Below are 23,951 nucleotides of genomic sequence, written 5' to 3' on the forward strand. Positions count from 1 at the left end.
CCAGGAATGATCTGCAAAACCTTCTTTTTCCTAATTTCCTATATCCAATTTATCAGTGGGTTCTACTGCTTTTAACACTTAAATTCTAAGTATCTCCCTAATCCACTTACTTCTTCCTGTATGATTCTACCTACCTATCTCACTTGTTCTCATCTTACACTCTGACCCCTCCTTCCCTTTCTCTACTTTAGCCTCCCTGTCCTAATTTGAGTCTCTCAAACTCACCTGCTTTCCTTGACCCAGAGCTTTTGAGAAGTTATTCCCTCTGCCTGGTACTTTCCACCCTCTTCTCTTTATTTACTAATTCCTATTCATTCTTCAGATCTTGAGGAAGGCTGTCCTGACTTTTCTGCTAGAAAACTCTTCTTATTAAATGCACTTATCACACCACATAGCTATCCTTATCTCAGATGAATTTTGTGTTTTGCTTGTGTGATTATCTGATTCATGTTTATTTCTTCACTGGCCTGTAAGCAGCAAAAAAAGCAAAAATTATGTTTTTCCCTCTTAACTCTTTCTTTTTTGATTTGACTTATACATGTTGTGAAATGCTATTTACCATAAAAGATTTGTTTGCATTATCTCATATAGATACAATAAAAAGAGAAAGCAAAAATAGAAAAAAAAAAAACCCCTGGGGATGAGAACTCTTAGGATTTACTCTAACAACTTTCATTTATATCATACAGCAGTGTTAACTATAGTCATCATGTGTATATTACATACCTAGTACTGATTTATCTTGTAACTGGAAGTTTGAACCTTTTGACCAGCTTTCTCCAATTCTCCCTCCCCTTTAACTTTTATATTCTCAGTGCCTGTCATATTTTAGGCAATTCCATCATAGATTACAACATCTTACAAGGTGTTTGATGTAACCATTCTACTAATTTGGCCTACTTTCTAACTGTCCCCTAAAATGAGCTCTATTCTAGTCACATACCCTGCCCTCTGCATCGTCTCCACTCACATGTTAAGGCTTAAGGTAACAAACACTGTGTTAACATCTACTATCCTTGTTTCATATGTTACCCTATTTAAAATTCAAAATAACCCTATGAGATAGGTATATTATGGTGAGTCTGAGACTACTTCCTCAAATAGAGATACATAATATATAGATATTATGTGGAAGAACCAAGATTGAATTTTAGAATGATTCCACAACTATGGCACTATAGTAGATAGGCAATATTATTCCCATTTTAAAACTCAGTATGTAAAAGGTTCTTTATTGCTTAGTCATAAAGTACGAGCATTTATAAAGCCAAAACCTGAATATTTAGATAAGATGGAAAATTCTGAGGCAGGGCAAGGAAAGCCTTTTAAATGGAGGACACATTCTCCATGGATAGTTAGCGGAAATTAGGCAAGATGTAATGAGACAAATATCAGTGAAGATCCCAATTACTGCATGCCAGGGAAATCAATATGTGAAGAACACTAATAAAGAGTGCTTTATCAGTTAATTAAAAATTAAACCCCAGAATAATATTTTCATTATTGCATTAACCATAGGACTTGGCAAGATTATATACTGTTAATAGTTCAAGAGGCTTATCTGTTTGTATGTTTCCTCCCCCAACACACACACACACACACACACACACACACACACGTCTTCTGTTCTAAATCCTGCCCTTTGTCCTTGTAAGTGGACTCCTGGAATCAGGAAAATGATATTGGTTCCTAGTCATAAACAATTGTGGGAAAGTGTCTCAAAAGAAGAGAAAAGAACAGGCACTTACAGTTTTCTAATCTCTTTTATTTGTTGGCTGGTGTACAAACTGTCTTCTCAAAACCTCCCTTTCTGCTTCTCTTTATTCCTAACTAAGAATGTGAGTTACTATTTGGTATCATTTCCTTACTCCAGTACAAGTTTTTTTCCACCTTTATGTTTTGTGCTGATCTTGTCAAATATATTTCAACGGTATAGGCTCAACAATTATATACATACTGTTTTCTGCAACCGCTTTTAAATCAGTCAAGAGAAGATGAGCAATTATACTATCGTTTGTAATTACATGATTACCTTCACCAGTGCTATTTGTGTTTGTGTGTATGTGTGTGTGAGAGAGAGAGAGAGAGTGTGTGTGTGTGTGTGTGTGTGTGTGAATTCAAAGTCTGGTATCACATGTTTTCATCCTTATAACTTCCTTTGATATTTCTTGTAAGACAGGTCTACTGGCAAAAAATTCTGTTTTTATTTATCTGGGAAAATGTTTCACATTCATTTTTGAAAAGTAATTTTGCTGGATATAAGATTGTTCATGGACAGGTTTTTACTTTCAGCACTTTGAATGTGTTGTCCTATTGCCTTCCGTCCAAGTTTCTGAGGCAAAATCAACTATTGATCTTACTGGGGTTTCCTTGTATGTGATGAGTTGTTCTTCCCTTGCTGCTTTCAAGATTTTCTCTTTGTCTTTCAATGTTTTAATCATGATGTATCTGGATGTAGATCACTTTGTTTATCCTACTTAGATTTCACTGAATTTCATCTATGCGTAGCTTAATGCTTTTCATTAAGTTTGAAAAATTTTCAGCCATTATATCATAGAAGATTTCTTCTGTCTTGTTCTCTTTTCTCCTGATATCCTCATTATTTGTTTGTTGGTGTGCTTAATCATGTCCCACAATTCTCTGAGGCTCTGTTCATGTTTTCCATTCTTTTTTCTGTTTTTCAGATTGCATAATCTCTATTGCTTTACATTTAAGTTCACTGATTTTTATCTTCTGCCAACTCAAATAATTTTCATTTGGGTTACTGTACTTTTAACTCCAGAATTTCCATTTAATTAAAAAAAATTTCTCTGAATATTCACTATTTGATGAGACACTGTCATACTTTCATTTTTAAAGCATGTTTCCTTCAGTTCTTTGAATGTATTTATAATCATTGTTCTGAAGTCTTTGTCTGCCAAGTACATCATCTGTGCCCCATTGAAGACATTTTCTATTGCCTGCTTTTTTTTTCCTATTTGTGGATCATACTTTCCTGCTTCTTTCCAGGTTTCATCATTTTTTTGCCAATACCTGGACATTTTAGGTATATTTTAGCAATATTAGATACTGATTCCATACCCCTAATCTGGAGATGGTTGTTGTTGTTGTTTGCTTGTTTATTTGTTTAGTGACTTGGCTGAACTAATTCAGTAAAGTCTATTCCTCTGCAGTGTACAGCCTCTGATTTTCCTACTCATATTTTTTCTACTTGTTTTAATATTTTAGCCTCATTACCTAGGTGTTGTCCCTGGGCTTGTCTAGCCATTTATTGGTTAAAAGTTGTGCTTAAGGCCCCTTAGTCAGTTGATTTTTATTCTTTACCATTGGCTGTATCTGTAGCTTGGAGACTGCTATCATAGTTCAGAGATTTTACTTCTTTGCCCTACATTCACAGCCAGGTCTAGTAGCTTTAAGTTCCTACTCTGACTTTTCCTGAGACTTGGGTATATCCTTGGGCATGAACACAATTTTCCAGACTGTCAGAGGTGGCTGCGACATTTTTGAGCCTTGCTTACTAGGAGTTGTCCCTCGGTCAGAGTAGCTTATTGTTCAATCAGTGTTTGGCCACAGGTTATATTTAATCTCCTTGTTCCTGTGAGGCTTCTGCCCTGTTTTGATGGGTCTGTGCGCAGCTTAGGGAATGCTTTCAAGTCTACACCACATCCTGCTACAATTGTTCCTGAGTGGGTGCAGCCTAGCAAAGCATACTTGCCTTCCTGATCCTCCGATGACTATGATCCCAGGAGGGTTCTTCATGGCTGACTCTTCCCCTGGTTTTCTCTTTAAAACTTCTGGATGCTCTGTTGTTTTGATGTATTGTAGTGCTATCAGCCTCCTCTCACTTGTTCTTCATCAAGACCTGTACTGTTTTCAACAACAGCCTTAGGCATGGAGTTCCCCACCCCTTCTTCCAAATAAAGTCCATCTTCTCAGGCAGATCCAAAGAACTCTTTAATTTTACGGTCTGCCTTTTCCCTGGGCAGAACACCTGCACCACTGCATGGAGTTTGGAGGAGGGGCCCTCTTTTCCTAGGGTGACAACTTTGCTCTACAAGCAGGCACTGGGCGTGGGGAGCACCTTTGGTCTTGGCTTGCCTCTTCTGGTGTGGAACCTATACCCTGTAGTGAGTTGGGACAGGTAATAGGGCCTCAGTGTTATCAGCTTGCTGTGCCTAGGGTGGGATTTGCTTGAAGAAGGGAGACTTGGTCCTTCCTGCCACACCTACTAGAACAGACTTCCGGTAACATGGCTGGGAGGGGATGGAGGAAAGGGATGAGAAAGTCTTCCCCTCCAGGGTGAAAACTGTAGCCCTAGACTGGGAGTTAGGGGGAGAGTGGAACCTCATCTTCTTGGCTACACATGCTGGAGCTGGAGCTTCTACAACACGGCACTGTGATGGGGAGGTAATGGATTAGGGTGTGGCTTAACTGCCACAAATAATCACTGTATCTAGATTTAGCAGATTGTCTTTAATGACTGTTTCTTCATTTGCTGTATGCTCTTAGCTTGATTGCTAAAGATTTTAAACGATTATTTTGTTTTAAGTAATTTTCACCAGTTAAATTGCTATTTTGCTGGGATAAGGTCTGCTGAATTCCTTACTTCATTGTTCTGGAAGTCTTGCCATGGTTGTTTCTGGACATTAATTACTTTTGATGGTGAATTGAAGGATGATTCCTGTAAGGGTGAGCCAGGGGATCCTGGATGGTACTCAGCTCATTTTCTGGTATCAGCCCTCAGACCTTAAGCACACTGAATAGTCATTATTTTTCATATATGCTGTGATAATCAAATTCTGAGTGTAAAAGTTCAACTTCTGAGGTTCTATTTAATCATATAGTTCTTCCACTAACCTGCCACCCCACTTCTTTAAAAGTCTTTAAATATTTACTTACATGTAAAGTTTAAATGAATAAAAAAAAAGGCTTTTTTTCCTGTCTTACTTCCTCTCATACCAACCATTAAAGAGGTAATTTTCCTTCTTTGCTCAGCAGAGTCTAGCAATTACTTTAGCTGATAATTAACTTATTTTTTAAAATTAAGCCTAAGAAAGGTTAACTCAAAATTTAAATCTCAGAATAGTCCTGCTTTTCTCTTTAGTTGCTTTCTTTCAACACATTAAATTTTACACCCAAATCTATTTTTTAAAAATAATTTTTAGCATAGTAAAATGCTTTTATCAATATTTAGAACCCTCTGGAAAAGTTTGTAAGAGATGAGAAATGTCAGAAGTAAATCAAGAATGCTCTGTGGGTATTAAAATCATCTCCTCCTTCCTAACTCCCCAACTTTTTGTTCTGGCAGCCCAGAACAAAAAAAGTAAACAAAGAAAAAACATACTAATACACATAAGAACAAATAAAACTACTTTAAGCTATCATGTATATTCAATATAACATTTATAGTTATTTTGCTGTAAAAACACTTCTACTTTATAGAACAAATTTAATTCAACAAAACTTTCCTGGTGTATTAGATAAATAAAACTATATCCTTAACTTCAAGAAGCTAACAACTTAGCAAAAAGGTTAACATTTATATGAAATAAACATATTTTAAGGCAAAATATGACATGTTTGATAGTCACAAAATGCTTGACATTTAGTTCAAAAAAGGTCAATTTAGTCAAAAAATTTATCAGGAGAGCTGGCAAAAATACTAATGGAATGCTTTCAAATATTTAGTTAGATGATATTTTAAAAAGTGATATGGAGTGTTCAACTGCTTTTGTCTTGTTATAAAACAGAATAGGTGTTTATAGTACTGATATACTACAAACTGATTCTGTGGTTAAAACATCTTTACTTCAGCATTTCGTTATCTGCAAAGATTCATTTTTTGATTTTTAATCTTCTTCATCTAAAGCAACAACTAAATTATGTTTAAGTAAAGTTTTTAATGGTTTTCACAACATATTTATTAATTTTAAAAGCCCTAATATTTTTTGAATATCTACTATGTGCTGGGCAGTGCTTTAAGTACTTTGATCTTCAAAATGTAAAGGAAACAGAAGAGAGATTATGTACTGTAGTCAAGTTCACCTAATAACTGGTGGAGCGAAGACTCATTTTCATTCTTTTCTAAAGCCCTACACTATATGCTTTCTTACAAATATAAAATGAATCCTATAATCATTCACATTCTATTTGTTTTAATATATCAGTTTTTCAACAGTTCAGTTAACTTGTCTTGATTCAGTTATATAGCAAAAATAATAAATCATTTAAAATGGTTTTGTGATGTTTACATTTAGCTCACTGTACAGTATAGCAGCTGGTCTCAACCATAACACAATTTGACCAGGATTAAAAATTTTTCTTTCTTTAAAAATAAAAATGAAACCAACATCTAATTCTTAATCCCACCACTGCTCCCCAGAAGAAAAGCAACATAAATTGGCATAAAGACTGAGCACAAAGAACACTACTGAGGCAGATATTTTTGATTGTTTGTTTCATTTATCTAATTGCATCCAGTTAAGAGAGAAACCTGTGTCTTATCTGGACAGAAAATAAACACCTTTTCTTTCCCTTGAAATTTTCTTGCCTTTGTAGTATGAACAATGAACTTCTAAAATTGTGGAATGTGCTTCAATGATTATGGAAAAGCTGCCTTCAGAAGTAACATAATTTTGGTTGACTATAATTATGGAGAGACAAAAGTGAAGGCGGAAGAACAATGATAGAAACAAGCTTGGATTCAGTTTTAGGGTGATTTTAGACTGCAAAGTCTTCCCCTACAAAATACTAGAATTTTGTTTCTCTCAATCTACTTCACCATTCCACTGGACCTCTCAAAAGAAAGCCCTGTTTTAAAAAAGATCTTGTTGCTTTCTTTTAAAAGGGCAGGAGCCTTACATTTGCATAATACCAGGAGATAGTATCATATTGTGATAAACAAATACGTGAAAATAGATATTAAGAAAGTAGTTATAAATTTTAAAAACCTTTGGATTAGGTATATATTTAGCCCTTTATTTTCTTTTTGCAATTCAGAACCCACAGTCTACCATTTCAGCTATGAATTCATAGCCACATATTCTTCTGCACTCTGACTTTCAGCAGCCACCAATTTCCCTGCTTCTTCTTCTAGGCTGCTTAGTGTTGTTGCTGGTAAAAATTGTGCTCAAATGCCTCCTCATAAAATCTTGCTGTCTCAACATTCTCGGTACTCCTTTACACTCTCAAGTGGAGAGAGTCACCTCTTGGTAACTATCCATCCAATTCCTCATATTTATTGTTCCAGATCTTTCCTGCTCTTCTATCTTCTCCTTTTTAGAGGCGTTGCTATTTATTTTTAGGGTTAATCAATATTCATAATCCCAAATACTCACATTTATACATCAAAGTACAGAAATGGATTTTATACTGTAACATACTTTCATTCCTAAAGCAAAAGAAGCAAACTAGGGATCCTAATTGGAACTGGAACATTTGTGCATTAGGCAAGTTACACTTCCTTTTAAGACAAAACCACGAAAGGCAAAGATAATACAAAATCAAAGGCACCTGTCAGAATCTAAAGCACTACGTAGATAAGTACTGATTCTTAAAAGCACTGGGTCTATCACTGCTGTTCTGGTTGCTTGACCATAATCTACTGAATCATCAACATTTATGACTTTGTCATAATGTCCCCTTTTGAAACTGAATTTTAGTATAGGTGTTTTAAGTTTGTACTTAGGCTAAGGAATTATATAATTTTATGAAAGTTTGAAAATTCTATTTGCTTATGCTATTATATATCTTTCCCATGTTATATTTGAAAAGATAAAGATAAAAATGGCTGGTATGTCTAACAGAACTAGGCAAATATATGAACCATCTTTGTTAGATTTAAGTTGTCTTAAAGTTATTAGCTTTTTCTCATTAATTGCTTACTAAGTATTAAAATGAGATTTGGTCTCATAGTCAATTTAACAGTACTTATGAATGGAACAATTTTTTAAAAAGCTATGAAAATGCCACTTACATAACAATGTTTGGGAATTGTTTATTGTGTTCTGTAAAATAACAGCTTCTTGTTTTATACACTGCACTTTTTGTCACATCCAGTGACTTGGATGATATTTTTCTTTGCATTCTGAAATAACCACTGTGGTGCAATCCTTATGAAATGAAATGCCGACTGGGTTATCAGTCACCTATTTGGATTAAGTGGGGAAAATTGCTTCTCATTTATGACACTAAAGAATTTGTAGGAATCTAGTCTTGTAAATAAAAGTATGTAGGTTTATGAAATCTCTTACTGAGGAAAGTTTTTGAAAAACAGTTTATCTACATAAAGCCACCTTATTTTATAGTGGAGTATATCAGTTGTTTTAATTTTGGATAAATAGTGATATAGTGAAAATGACGACAAGTTTTCTGCCTACTGTAATAAAGTCTGTAGTCACATTCTGAAGTTATGATCCTCTCCTCTCAGCATGTTTTGCACTTGCATTTTATGTAAGATGTGTGGTGCCCTACTTGTGGGCAAGCTTGTACAGACTGACTGATTTGCCAGACTGACAGCTGCTTACTTTCAGGAAACCACACTCCAGTTCTTGGTGTGTGTCAGGTCCTCCCCAAGTACCACTAATCTTTGATTACTAAACTCCAATTCTGATTAACTCACAGTCCCTGTCTCACGGAACAGTCTGGCTTGCAAAATAAATCCTTCAGTCAATTTTGTTCAATTTAATAAATAATAATTGGATGCCTACCATAAGCAAGGTAAGTGCTGTGACATACACAAAGCATATAATCCATACTCCTTGCCATTAAACCACTTATAAGGAAGGATACATACTCAAATCACCATTTTAAACACTACTGCACTCTCCCTTAATAATTAAAATGACCTGTACTTTTATAAAAGATTCATGGTTTCCTTCTTATCTTTCTCAGCTCAGGCAACTTTTCAGACTTCTAGACTTGTATGCTCAATTGCATATTCAACATTTCCATGCAGGTGTCTTATAGGACATCAAACTCAAAATGTCCTGTACCAAACACATAATCATCTGCCTTAAAACTGGTCTTCCTCTAGGGTCCCCAACCCTCAGTCAATGGCACAGCCCAGAAGTACAAGCAAGAAGCCTGCTAGTCATTCTAGATGTCTTCACCTCCTTTGTCCTTTGGGTCTACTTTTGCTGGCTCATTTCCCTCTGAGCTTGTGTTGGAGTTTCTCAGGGACTTATCTGCAGGCTGTCTTCTATTCTTACTCTGTAGTCTCTCTTGATGGAGGGTTCATGTATTCTAATGATTTTATTAATGCTTATATGGTTTATATGCTGAAGACTCTCACTTTTAAAATCATACCTTGGCTAAGAGAAAATTATTCGTGAAATAATTTTAAGTTCTTCAGAAAAAAATCCTATGGTTTCAATTTGATTCCTCCCTTCATTTTAAGTAGAATCTTCTCCCCATTTTGCTTAATAGCCATCTTTCCAATAACTTGTTAAACACACACATTCCAAGCATTTTTCCTCACAAAAATACCGTAAAGTGGGTATTGTTAGACTCTAGAGGTCAAGTGACTTCCCCAGAATCAGACAACCAGTCCAAATTTGAACACCAGAGTCTTCTGACTATAAATTCTGAGCTTTTCCCAATAAACTGTACTGCAAACCTCTAAATTCCTTAGTGCAAAGGAACTGAACCAGGTATTAAAAAGAAAACAAAATATTTATACAAATTCATTATAAGGGGGTCATTATATAAGTACTCCTTAAGAAACATACTTTTAAAAAGATGAAGTCTAATTAATTTACTTAAGTGTATAATTAACTTTTTCCTTTCATCTTTCCACAAGAGATTTGGATTTGCTTACAGTAGGAACAACAGTAGTAGTAATGAAATATAGGAAACTGGAGGAGGGGGGAATGGGTGAATCTCATAAACAATGCAAGTTTATGAGAGGAGAGATTTGTGCCTGTTTCTGTTTATTTCTTTGTATCCCAGGTGCCTACAGCAGTACCCAGAAAAACAGTAGCCCAATAAATTTTTTGAATAAGTGAATGAAAAGCTACCAAGAAAATATATGCTAGCTAGAAAAATAAGGAACAAACAAATAATAAGTGCAGAAAATTGTCTATAATACAATGACTATAGTCAGTTGTTAAAGCAATTGATGTTCCATATGATACAAATGGAGAAGGAAAATATCTTTAGTATATGGCCAGGTTGTTAGAGCGACTGTAGCCTAATACAGAGTGCTCAAAGACTGATTTCCAAATCATTTAAACTCCAAAGGGAATTTATATCATCCAGAAATGGCAGAATCATTATACCCTTTTCATTATATTACTATTAAAAAAAACTTTACATACTGAATAATGAAGTTAATTTTTTCTTCATATATTTATTCTAAAGTGTTTTACATTGAGTATTTTTATTGATATCAAAAATGGTCATAACTAACTGGTTAATTCTCTATAAGGAAATCACTTCATTCTTGCCCTGCTTTAAATTTAAGAGCTTACACTAAATATGCTTCTCTTCTCTGGTGGAACTCTTGAGTAGACAAAGTTGTGATACCAATAACCATTCAACACATGGACAAAGTATGCTAGGATGATATGAACACTTGTTCGCATTGAAATTTGTTTTCAGTAGTTATCTTAGTATTAGGTTAATTTTAGTTATATAACTCAGCAGAAAAAATTTCAAATATAAATCAATCCTTGCTTTTCACATGTATATAAATCATGCATTTCCATAGGTACACTGAATATATATATACAGTACTACCATGGAAGAAGATTAGAATTAATACTAGCTAACAGCACGAGATGTTGTAAAGGGAGAGATCAAGTACCCTCACTATTCACAAATTAATCTACTCTGTGTAGCACATTTCAGAAATTTTTCTTTATTTCTGTAAGAGACTTAAGAATAAGCAAAAAAAAAAAAAAAAAAAAAAAACTATGGGATGTCTCCATGGAAAACTATGTATTGTTTAGAACACTGTTTGGCTTCTATGGCTTTCGAGATATTTTACAAGTCTGTAAATTACAGATAACCAATAGCAATGCAAAATAATTCTTATCTATAGGGAAGCAAACAAATTCTGTTTCAGTAGAGGTTCAACTGTCTTCTCTCCCTCCCTGCTAATGGAAAAAGCCAGTCTCATGGACATTTGTAAACTTGTAATATCTATTTGTAAATTCAACATATCTTTTCTCCATTTATATATTTCTGATTCTTTAATTTCTCCTTTGTATCAGCTGTAACATTTGGGTTCCCTCATTAATGATGAGTTACATAAAATCCTTAACATACATTCATTTTATATTTAATGAACAGTATAATTTTACCTCTTTTTGAAAATTATCCTTTAACATCACCATGTCTGAATTTTTACCTATGTTAGCTCTGGGTTTCATTTACTGTCTTTCCTATGTCCAGTTCAAGAAAAATTAGTTAGTAAGTGGCAGAGTTAGGATTCAAACCTAGGTAACCTAGATCTAGAATATGTACTGTGAATCTAGCTTTAACAATAGATCAAAGAGGAGGCATACGGCTTCCCTTTGCTGCCATTTTTTTTTTTCTAGATGATCTTGTGGAACATACTTTGATAAACCAGCTGTTATATAGGTTCCTTCATCTATTTACTTAAATATCTATAAGCCAGAATTAATCTGAAAGTTTCAGCATTGCAAAAGGCAAGAAATAGAAATGAAGCATTACCATCTGAAAGGAAGCAAAATCAACCTTACCTATGGAGTGGATGATTACATACCTAGAAGATGCAAAAGAGTCAGGTCTAAGAGATACTAGTATATTTTTACCTATGTTAGCTAGTTTTACCTATGTTACCTAGTATTAGAATTAATAAAAGAATTTGTAAGGGTAGCTAGTTTAAAGCTAAATATACAAAAGCCAATAGCTAGAAACCAGCAGCAAAAAACGTGGAAAAAAGAAACTCCTTTCACAATACCAATAGAAATATAAAAAGTTAATGTAGACTTCAGGGTTTATACCTACTATAAATGATTATAAAGCCAGGGAAAAAGTGAATTATTCAGTGATTAAGGGAAAAAAAAGATTAGTTCTGTATCTCACACAACATATAAAGTCATTCTAAAGAGATTAAATATATGGAGTAAAAACCAAAGCTATAAACATACACACACTCAAGAAAATATTGGTGGATATTTTTTGATTATAGGGTTCAAAAGAATGTTCTAAACATATGTGTATATGTATATATGTGTGGCATGTGTGTGATGTATGAAATTACCAAAAAAATTCCTTTGGCCAATAAAATTTAAAGCATTTCTAAATCAACTACATCATAAATATAAAGTAAATAACAAGCAGGGAAAATAATTATAATCAATGTGAAATATGGGTTTAATATCTTATAATAATGCCAAAAGAAAAAAACCGTCAAAGAACATGATTTAAAAGAATTACAAATGCTCAATAAATATATGAATGGGATTAGTATACCTCACCAGCAATTTCCTACAAGAATAAGAATATTTTTGCTTACTAAATTGGGAAAGATTAATCTATAAATTATACTATTAATTGCTGGCATGGATGGTTTCCAGTCAGCACTCTTACATACTAATGCTGGAATTGTACACTGGTGCAAACTTTACTGAATGCGGTTCTTTAGGATGTTTCAAGAAGCTTCAAAGAGTATGACTTATTGACCCAGTTCTTCCACTTCTAGTAATTTATTACAAGTAGAACTGTGAGGAACTGTGAGAACAAGATAGAACTTCTATGCAAAGATTTTCATTACAGCATTATTTATAAAAGAAAGTTTGAAGCAACTTAAATATGCAGTATTAAGGGAATGACTATTAAGTGACCCTAAAAATAATTTTTACAAAGAATTTTTGATAACATGGGAAAATGACAAAATTTGCTAAGTAGATAAAACAAGATACCAAATCCAGATATTACATTACAGCATGTTAAAAAATGTGTATATATATGCACATGCACACACAGAGATATACGAATGTAGTTAATACCAAATGTTTGATATTTTATAACACATTATTCAGAGTGAGATTTCAAATGCTTTTGTTTTCTTCTTTAGATTGTTCTATATTTCTACATTTTCCAAAGTACTCATGACTTTTATAATCATAAAGAATGCTAAAAGTAATGATTCTGAGACCAATCTAAGGATATGAGACTCTCTATGCTCTAAGATTGCAGGGCCATCTAATTCAGGTTGTGAAGTGCCACATCTAAGAAGATGCCATTCACATTAATACAAAAACGTAATAAAAGGTCTGGAGATGTTTAACCTTCCAGCTATGCAGCAGGGCAGAGATTCTCTTACCTAAAGGGACTGGGTGCTCACAGTTATGAGCATACTTGGATCATCTCTCATGCACACATTACCAACACACATATAGGGTAGCTGTGTTCTGTCTCCAGTTTCTTGGGCATTTTGCCTCTCTCCCTTGCTTATCTCTCTTAGAGGCCCAATTCATACTTCAAACTTGACACAGTTCTTTCATCTAGGGGACCTGGTCCATTTTTTCAAGTCCTCTCCTCCTAGGACACAGGCTGCCTTGTCAGTCATCCTACCTAAAAAGAAACAGGCCAGAAGGACAGAGGAACTTCAGTTTTCTCTCAGATGGAGTAGTACCTAAGGATAAATTGTAAAAAATGATGCTAAGACTAAGAAAATACCTTAGTTACTAAGAAAACACCTATATAAATACTGGTATTTTGTTTTTGTTGTATTGAAGTAGAGTTGATTTACAATGTTGTGTTAATTTCTGGTGTACAGTACAGTGATTTAGTTATACATGTATATATTCTTTTTCATCATAGGTTATTACAAGCTACTGAGTATACTTCTCTGTGCTATACAGTAGGACCTTGTTTATCTATTTTATACATAATAGTTAGTACCTGCAAATCCTGAACTCCTAATTTATCCCTCCACCCCTACTTTTCCTCCTGGTAACCTTAAGTTTGTTTTCTATGTCTGCGAGTCTGTTTCTGTTTTGTAAATAAGTTCATTTATGTTTAAATACCAGTATTTTGGTATTATGTGAAATAAATAGCAAAATACAGATACATTTTGATCTGGTATCATAATAACAATGAGCCACAGATACATTTTGTATAGTCAAATCTGATGCAAGAGCCTTTCAGACAGAAGTGGAAAGAAAAATCAGTGAAGGGAAGGATGTATGTAGATGAGACTTCAGCCTGGGGAATAATGAAAGGAAGAAACCTGCTTCATCAAATAATCAGGTAGGGGCAAACTGTGAAGGAACAAGAAATAGAAAAGGATTTAATAAAAAATTAGGGGCTGACAAAAATCACTGCAAGAGTTGGAGGAGCAAAAAGTCAGGTGTCTTCTGTAGCTATAACATTCAAGAGCACACCACCCCATAGCCCTGATGCAGACATAAAGGAGCCTCTGCTGTTACTGCTTCCGCTGCTAACAGTTCTTTCTCAGTATCCATGAGGCTACTCAGACTCTGGATCACTGAGTGTGCTAAGCAGAAAGGACAGCAGGGAGATGGCCTCTGTCTCATTTCCAGCTAATTAGTTTTAGTTCTGTTTCTGTTTATATCATTGTTTCTATGGAAGAGTTCACTTTAAGTTCTAAAGAAACACGTTTACAAAACAAGTTTTCAGAAATACTCCATTTGTGATTTGGAGTCCATGTGTTCTTAAAACAACAAAACAAACACACACCACCCACCAAAAGAAAAACAAAATAGAATAACTATGTAGGATATATTTTATACTTGTTTATTTCATTTACCTCTCTCAAATATCTTTATCTCTCTACCATCATTGCATGGCACTGCATAAAAAATTTAAATCCATTTTCAAGACTTGAAAAAAAGCTACTTTCATGGCCGAGAAATGATTTATCACAAAAGCTTGCTTCTTACATCAATGGGCTGGATTGTATCAATTTAAAAATTTTTTTACTTCTTGATAAGAAGTTCTTTGGTGCTGATGTTGGAGGAAATGCATATCTCAAGTACAACTTTCAAGTATTGAGTATGTAGATTTAGACTATATAAATAAATCATTTGATGAAAATAAAATAACATTTTCAGAGGAGCACATTGCATGAAATTTCCATGTCATGCAATGAAAGAATCAGGTATGCAAAGCATATCTGTTTTCTAGGATATATGTTTCATCTGTTTTCTTTGTACTGTAAGCAATTTTATTAAGATCAGAGCTGCTGCTGATGAAAAATCTACAGAAGTGTAAATGAAGTATTTTACATGCTCCCTGACAACCATTTGAAAATTTACTTTGGGACCCTGAAACTCAAATGTACTCCCCACCCCCCTTCAAATGAGTTCCTGTTGCTGTTTTCTCCACTTTTCCAGTTGAACAACTTAAGTAAGAGGATACAGCCTTTTAGCTACTGAGTCATGGTACAGTTAATGGGGGAAAACCACCAGGAAAGTAATTAGGAAGATCTCCTAGTTATTTGCTTCAGTCACCATCTCTTATTTTGCCAAAAGAATGAAAAATTACACTTCCATATGGTGATCAAACCTAATGCTAAGGCATATTTTGTGCGTGCCACAGTTATTTCTGTTTCCTACATACAATGTTGAGATACTATAAGTAATACTTTGTCTATTAATACATTTAGTGATGATACTGGAATTGACAGAAAGAACAGATGGAGAAGGATAATGAAAGGAGACAGGTATCAACTGATCTCAACAGTATAGGTTGTAATAAAGGCAAATAATCATTTGAATTACTGTTCCTTAACGTGATTCTGAAGGTTAGCGTATCTAGAGTATTTCTGAAAGTTTAATTACAGTTTGCTGGTGAAAATTAATCCCCTACACAATCCAACTTATTTTATTAAGTTTCTTGCCTAATCTTGAAGATAAATGATGTGTTATAATGCCTATTATCACCATACTTTAGTGAAAGCAAATTCAGAGAGCTACAGAAATTACCCAACTTCTCTTTTCCCTTATTATGACTGGCCTCAAACATTTTTTCTCCTTTGGTACCATCTGAAAGCAATTTTCTTGCTTTTTCACTTTTTCAATGAAGTTTAGATTTCCTTTGTGTTCATGTGAAAAACTTGCTCTGGGAGAGTCCCTGTTAAGACATCTATTGTAATACTCGCTCCTACACATGCCTTCAGATACTGATTGCGTGTCTCGAGAAATACACCCACACCTTACAGAGGCGCTAGGTATGCGCTCAGAAATGCCAAGATGGAGGGCAGGAGGGGAGCAGTTGTCCCCTAAAACACAGCACAGAGGTAGGACTTGAAACATGTAAGGCTTTTAGATAAGTGACCGTTATGGAGGGCAGTTCCACAGAGTCCTGGGCGCCGGCCTGAGAATCCTCTGCCCGACGGGTGGGTAGGGGCGGCGCTGACCCCGCCAAGCACGCGACTCCGGGGCCGGCACTCGCCCGCGCAACGCGCGACCCCGCGGCCCGGCCCAGAGCGCGCGGTCCGACCGCTCTTCCCCGCTGCTTCCCCGAACGCCGCGGGGACCAGCGACCCACGCCGAGCAGAGCCCCGGCGCCGCCTGCCCGCCGGGCCACTTCCCTCGGCCGCCGGGTGGGGCTCGGGAAACCCCGCCGGACCGCGCCGCCCTCCCGGCTCACCTGCTCCGGCTCCTCCTGCGGTCGCCGCCCGCGCCGCCGCGGGCTCGCCCCGGACTCCAACTCGGTCCCCACCACCGCCGCCCGCTCCGCCAGCGCGTCCTGGTCTTCGTCTTGCTCCCCACCGCTGCCGCCGCCGCCGCCGCCGAGCAGCTCCCTGGCCGAGCACATCCCGCCACCAACTCCCGCAGCCCGGGACGGCCGCAGGAGGGGCCAAGCCTGGAGGCGCGAGGCAGCGACCGCCGCCCGAGGGCCGTCCTGGGATCCGCCGCGCTCGCAGCTGACAGGCGACTTCGGAGTGCGCCCCGGGGGCCGGGACGCCAGAAGTACCAGCCCGGCCCGGCCCCTCCTGTCACCGGCTCGCCCCGCCCTCGGCCGCCGGGGTGGAGCCCACCCGGGGGCGGGGCCGGGGGCGGGGCGGGGCCAACGTGGGCCTGTGTGCGTGCGTGTATGTGCGTATGCGTATGTGTGTGAGACTTAGAAGGAGAGTGTGTTTTCGCGCGCGAGTGTTTGTGAGAAAGACTGAGAGTGTGTGAGACTACATTATGTGAGAAAGACTTTGAGAGCGTGTGACACTATGTGTGTGAAAGAGATTGTATATGAGAGGCTCTGTGTATGTGTGTGTGAGACTGTGAGAGATTGTGTATGAGAAAAATTGTATGTGCATGAGACTGAGAGCTCACTTGGGTGTGAAAGACTGATAGAAAGGGACTGTGTGAGAGAGAGTCTGTGAGAGATACGGTGTGTTTAAGAGTGCGTTTAAGAGGGAGAGAGAACGGCGTGTGTCGGTGTGTATGAGGGAGAAGCAAACACACACACACAGAATTCTACATTCCATCAGGGCCCCTCTGTGCTTGCCTGGCACTGGCGGTGTGCCCGGGTGTGCTGCTGGCTGCCTGTCCTGAGTAGCTGTCCATCCTTTGCAAGTAAAACACATTTTCTGGCTATTTTGTTCTTTTTGCCTCCCCTCTGTGTCTCTCTGTTGAGTGCTTCCCTGGTGTGTGTTGGAACCTTGGAAGCATTTGGTGTTATATGTGCCTTTGTGTATATTTCTGTAAATGGGTAAGAATATGTTACTCTCAGTGTGTGATAAGGGAGATACATCTAATTTATAATTCTTTTTCTTTCTACATGTGATAATTGCAATTTATAATAAGAAATATTTATTTTGTCTTTATCCCCATTCCTGGCACTGAGCTCCTAAAACCTTGGCATTTCCCAAGTGGTAAGAGGGAAAAAAAGGTGTCTTTTGTTATGTTAATGAGATGACTTTTGGATAGCCCCCTAGGTAACTTAAGGGTGGGGCCTGGTTGCTGGAAGAACCAACCTTGTGATTAAAGGGTTGAAACTTTCAGTCCCATCCCCCTGATCTCTGGGGAGGGGAGAAGGGCTGGGGGTTGAATCAATCACCAATAGTCAATGGTTGAATCAGTCATGCCTATGTGAAGGAGCCTCTATATAAACCCAAAACACAAGAGTTTAGAGAGCTTCCACCTTGGTGAGTAAGAGGAGATCAAGGGCAGGTAGAATGGCAGCTAAGAGAGGGCATGGAAGCTCTGCACCCCTTCCCACATAACCCACCTTATGTAACTCTTCATCTTCACCTATATCCTTTGTAATATCCTTTATAATGAACTGATACAAGTAAGTAAATGTTTCTCTGAGTTCTGTGAGGAGGTCTAAGAAATTAGTGGAACTTGAAGAGGGAATCTTGAGAACCTTCAATATATAGCTGGTTGATAGAAGCACAAGTAACATCCTGGATTTGCATTGACATCTAAAGTGTGTGTGTGGTTGGGTGGAGTTAGTAGGAGGGGAGGGGAGCAGTTTTACAGAACTGAGTCCTTAACCTATGAGATCTCTGGTCTTATCTCCAAGTAGATAGTGTCAGAACTGAGTTAATTGCTTAGTGGTGTTGGAAAATTTACCCATTTTTGTTAAAGGGAAATTGAGGGCACTTAAATAAAATATCAAATTTTGTATATCTCTTATCTGTACTTTGAGAAAATGATAGACTATTGTATAGATAAAATATCAGGCTACCTTTCAAGGAAAGTAAATACACCTAGATATGGAGAAGAATGAGTTATTTGAGATCTTCTATTAAAATATCTTTAGCCTCAGAGAGGGAATTAAAATAAGCAGGACTCTAAAGGCTTATTTTAAAGACCTACTTCCTCTTTTTAGTAGTCAGGACTGTATAAACTAGAAAATATGCCTTTAAATGCCAGAAATTAGAAAGAAAATGAATCTGGTTTATTTCTTTTCTTAAAAGCCTTTAAAAACCCAGAAGAAATTATTTAATATCATATATATAATCAGAAACAAATGTCACCATGGGAACCCAAAAGCATTCCCTGATGGGCCTCATTGCTTTCCTCTAATGGCATTTCATTCTTGAAATTTTGCTTTGGCTCTTATTAGTGTTTCTTATAAAAAATGACCTTATATATATTTTAAAATGAAACTTTAAGATAGTGTATAGTGGCACAGACAATATCAGCTTTTTACTGCCAACTCTGTTGAGCTTAAGGTACATTTTGAAGTTCTCCCTCTTTTGACTTGTATCTGTTAACTTGATAAGTTGAGCAGCTATGCACCCAATCAGACTATAGAGTGAACAGAAACTCCTTGTATATATAAGGACTCAGAAGGCACAGAATATGTGTATCTGTCCAGGTAAAAAGAATAATACAGAGTTTAGCTTTGTTCAACTTAGGAGACAAGTCTTACTAAAGTTCTTTAGAATATACTGTCTGGCTTTTTGGAGATTCAGGCTTCTTGATTCTTTGCAAAGTGTATTTAGTCATTTAGGAGACATTATTGAACACCTTTAGGCATTAGGCCCAAGTCTAGGTCCCTACTCTCATGAAGCTTCCATATTATTTTCTTTTGAATTCTAATTTACTTTTCCTGGCAAGTGCCAAGAATTTTCACCAAAGGGTGGCCTCTGATCCTTGCCTAGGTCTGATGTCAGAACCTTTTCTTTTTCTTAGTATTATCTATTTTTTATTTAGTGAATGAATTTCTCTTTAAACTGTTATTCATATGTTCATAGAGACTTTGATCTTTTCTGAGGATTTAGAGAATCACCTCTTAAAAAAAATCCAATAGTAGCACATTGGACAGGTTACATCACAGATAACACACTTTCAAGCACATCACATGGGAGGGGAGGGCTATTTTCACTCTGTTGCATAATATGATTAATATACACATAAAGCTATTACTGCCAATTTCCCATGGGAAATATAAGATTGTTATTGCCTAGGCAACTCTAACATGTTGGTCTCAAATTCTATGTAGTTTAGTTGTGATTTTATTAGTGTGTTTACCTTGTGTTCTCCCAAGAATGAGTAAGTGGCAAGAAACAGATTCATTTCTAAGGCGTGGTCTGTGCAGTATGGATGTGTCTTGTGCAGTTGCTGTGGGAACAAGGACTTTGAATCTCTCACTTCCACACCTTTGAGATCTTATTTTTAATGTTCTTCCACTCTTATGTGTACATCTTTCCAGAGAGAAAAATGAACAAATCAGAGTGATCTGTACTCATTTAGTAGTATAATATTAGAAATGCAATTATTTATAGAGACTACACCAAATTTCATTTTTCAGTTTATTTTTTTGACATATTAAGATGTTTTGTTATATTCTTCCTGAGCTTTTATTTTTGCCTCCCATATTATTTAAAAAATCTATTTCTTTCCTGTTTAGCAGAACTTCAGTGTGGGGAATAGTTTTTGAGATGTTTGGAATCTTAATCAAAATCCCAGGAAAAACTATGGTTTCTGGATGGTATGTGAATTTAAAGGAAAAGAAACTTTTTTGAGAACACTCTCTTTCTTTCCTGTTTTTTTTTTAAGGAAGTTATGTCAGAAACATGCTGAAACAATGCTTTCTCAATGTTCTCTATCCTTCCCAGAGAGTCCATTCTGATTGGGAGAAGGAAAAATGCGTCCTTCTTCTTGGAATTAATTTCTGTTCTCTCTTGTTAAAAAACAAAATTCAACTGAATAAATTTTAAAGATCTTCTTGGCTTTATTTGGCCATTCCTGAATCAGGAAGCATCCAGTCTAGCAGATAGGAAGGAGCTCCAAAGAGTTGTACAGTTCAAGGGGATTTTATAGACCAAAGGGAGCAGGAACAAGAAAGTTATTCTGGGTATTTGCTGATTAGTTAATGCAGGGTTATTCCCTTTTATGGGGCAAAGGGAAGTCTTAGGTCCCGGTTTGGTAACTTGTGCTGGGCAGGCAAGCACTGATCAGTTGACCTAGGCCTTTCTTTTTTGGGAGAGCTGAGCATTCCTTAGTTAAGTTTTGGTTTGCTGATGTGGGCTTTAGTGTGAGTGACTCCATCTTGGGCCTAATCTGGTTACTTTAAGATTGTTTAATTCCCTTTCTCTGGTGTGACTTCTTTGCATCCACATGTACTGCTGAGTTTTCCCCTTAGAGTAGGAATGTAAATTAGGAGCTATGTTTTCATTAAAAAAAAAAAAAAAAAGTCAAGAAGGCTATTCAAACTCACTAGTAGAGAAAAAAATGGAAATGCAAACAATTACAAAGTACCACTTAATATATATTAGCAATTTTTCACGTGTTGAATAAAACCTAACATGGACAATGCCTTAGGGTAATAGTTAAACTCACTTACTGCATGTTTTGGCAGTACATATTCTTAACCATAAAAATATCCATATCCTTTGGCCCACTAACCACAGACCTAGTATCTCAGGAGCTGGGAAGGTAAAGAGTAATCCAGAACTTAGCTTTGTTCAGCTGACAGAGTTAAGTCTGATAGAAGTGAAATTATGTGAACATATAGATCAAATCTGGAAGGGGAATTAAAAAAATGTTTTTTGGGTGGTGTGTTTCCTTGTAAAATTAATTTTAATGTTGTAATTTTAAAATAATCATTTTAAAAGATCTTTCTGTTTTCTTTGTAAAATTGGATAGCTGGCACGCAAAGTCTGGTCAACTCTCCCTCATAACTGAAAGTTCTGTTACCTTTTGTTAAATAATTTAGTTCTTGAATGAGTTTGGATATTTTATTCATGCTGTTCTCAATTGTTTAGAATCTTAGTTGCAAGGAATCTAAGAGGCAGTTTAGAACAACCTCCTACCCAGTGTAGGGATCCCTTCTATAACATTCCTGACAGATGGTCACTCTCCTTCTGTTTGAAGGCTTCCAACTATGGGAAACTCATTACTTCATGATGCCACCTGTTCAATTACTGGATATCTCTAATTGTTAGAAAGTTCTTTACATCTACTGAATTAAATCTGTATCCTTATGTCTTCTGCCTATTGGTCTTAATTCTTTCCTGAATTGGTTCAAGAGAACCAATTAATCTCCCCGCCCCGGTAGTCTTTTGAATGTTTTTTAAAAGGCAGTTTTGGTCCTTGCCTTTATTCTATCAACTGTTATTTATAGATAGATGTAGAAGTTGTGAATTTTGCCACTTGTTATCTGTACCTACTTCTTATGTTAATAGTACCCTAGCTTTTTTATTGATTCACCGCTCTCCCACTGTCTGTGATTTCAGTGAAGATGAATCTATTCCTGGATCCAAGAGTTGAGAATATGACCTTTACAAAGTAAATCAAATGCATTTCACCTTTCCTTCCTCCTGTGACCACAGTAATTGGTTTAAGGATGGGCAAATGACCCAAATCAGGTCAATTAGAGTCAATGAAACTCAATTCTGGGATTTTTGTTTGTATTGTAGAGAAGGCAAAGTCTTGTCTACAGGATGGGTGTGTGATGATGTGAGTTCGGAACTACAGAAGAACTACTTTATAAGGCCTAAGAATGAAGCCTGTCCAGTAGAATGCATGACTGAGAGATGAGTTTTTTAAAGCCAGCTTTTAACTACTCCGAAAGTTAAACTACCTCTGTATGCCTTTTTCAATTATGTTAGCCAACAAATGTATCACCGAATGCCACCCTCCAAGTCCCTTTTTCCTTATACACCATCTTATATTGGCTCTTCTTCACTTATTAGTTAGAATGATACAAGCTCTAAACTGGGATACAAAAGAAATGAGTAGTCTCCTACTATCAGACTGCAAAAATGTGGGCAGTACATTCTAATCTCTGGTACTGAATTTCATCATCAGTATAATGAACAAGTTTAACTAGACAGTTTGAAAAAAACTCTTCTTGCTTTAAAATTCTATGATTTCTGTATGACTCTGCCTCCAGATCTAACCAGGGTAGCTTGGCTGCTGTCCTTTGCATTGGTTCCAATTGATCAGGTTGTTCTTACTGGAGAGGTTAATTCTCGAAAGCAAAAATATAGAAGGAGTTTTCCTATGCTGCATCTCATATTTATCACTCATATTTAAATTACCCAAGGTTATTTTTCCTAATCTCCACCTTTTAAAAGTTTTAATGAACATATAAAGTATCTTAATATATGTCCTAATATAATATAATATGTCCTAATATATTATGTATAATAAAATAGATGTCCTAATATAATAAAATGTCCCAATATAGATTCTAAGGCATCTATAATTTTAAGACTTTGTCATGAAATAACTCCCTTTACTCAGTGAAAATTAGGTCTATTACTCTTATTATTTACTTTTTATTTTGAAAAATTTTGAGCCTTAAGGAAAATTGGAAGAACAATACAGTGAACACCAGCAGAGCTTTCACCTAGGTTGGCCTGTTAATACTTTTTTATATTTGCTTTCCTGTGTGTTTTCCTGAATAAATCTATTACTCTCAATGTGTGTTTAAAATAGCATATATCAAGAAAACTAAGGATTTCTAAGAGGAGTGCTGCCCTTTCCTGGGAACATTTACAAGGATCTGGAGAAGTGGAGGTGGTAGGGGTTAACAATTTGGAGTCTTGACTTTGCCTGAATTTCAATCCTGGTTCTCTCTCTAATCCTCAGTTTCCATATTTGCAAAATATGGGCATTATTTGCACCTAAGTTCATACTCAAAATATATTCATTAGTATTAGCATGTGAGCAGAGCTCACCTGAGATGTGCATGATTTTTTCATTGCTTATGGGAAAGCACAGTTATCTGTGCTCTGCAAATGAATTTGGATCTTGAGTTTCCTCAAATGGGAGATAAATCTGTGGTTGGCCCAAAAGGGAATGCAGAAAGCTGAAGCAGAAATTAAGGAATATGTGCTTTTGGCTGAGCAAGAAATTAGACTTCATGCTGAAAGTTTCAAACAGCATCTGTCAGTGTGGTACCAGTTGAAGTAAAACTAGATAAGGGAAGCAGATGGGTTTCATTTCATGTGCCAGTTACTCTTAGTGGCTGTCTGGTACGCTGTTTTAATAGCTTGTGAGAACGTTTGGGGAAAGAATGACTGCTGTGTCATGGGAGATATGAACTATGGCACA

The 23,951-nt window shown here is 36.5% G+C and overlaps 1 protein-coding gene across 1 annotated transcript in view; it reads right to left on the minus strand.

Moving 5' to 3' along the window:
• Positions 1 to 17,521, minus strand: part of FAM241A (family with sequence similarity 241 member A) — a 31,143-nt gene extending 13,622 nt beyond the window's left edge. Inside the window, exons 1-2 of the mRNA XM_031462379.2 lie at positions 17,443 to 17,521; positions 16,588 to 17,018 (exon numbers count right to left, since the gene is read on the minus strand). Coding sequence (XP_031318239.2) covers positions 16,588 to 17,018; positions 17,443 to 17,521 — 510 coding nt within the window. The remainder of the gene's footprint in view (positions 1 to 16,587; positions 17,019 to 17,442) is intronic.
• Positions 17,522 to 23,951: the final 6,430 nt, after the last annotated feature.

Source organism: Camelus dromedarius, chromosome 1 (assembly GCF_036321535.1).
Source record: "Camelus dromedarius isolate mCamDro1 chromosome 1, mCamDro1.pat, whole genome shotgun sequence".
Taxonomy (NCBI): Eukaryota; Metazoa; Chordata; class Mammalia; order Artiodactyla; family Camelidae; genus Camelus; species Camelus dromedarius.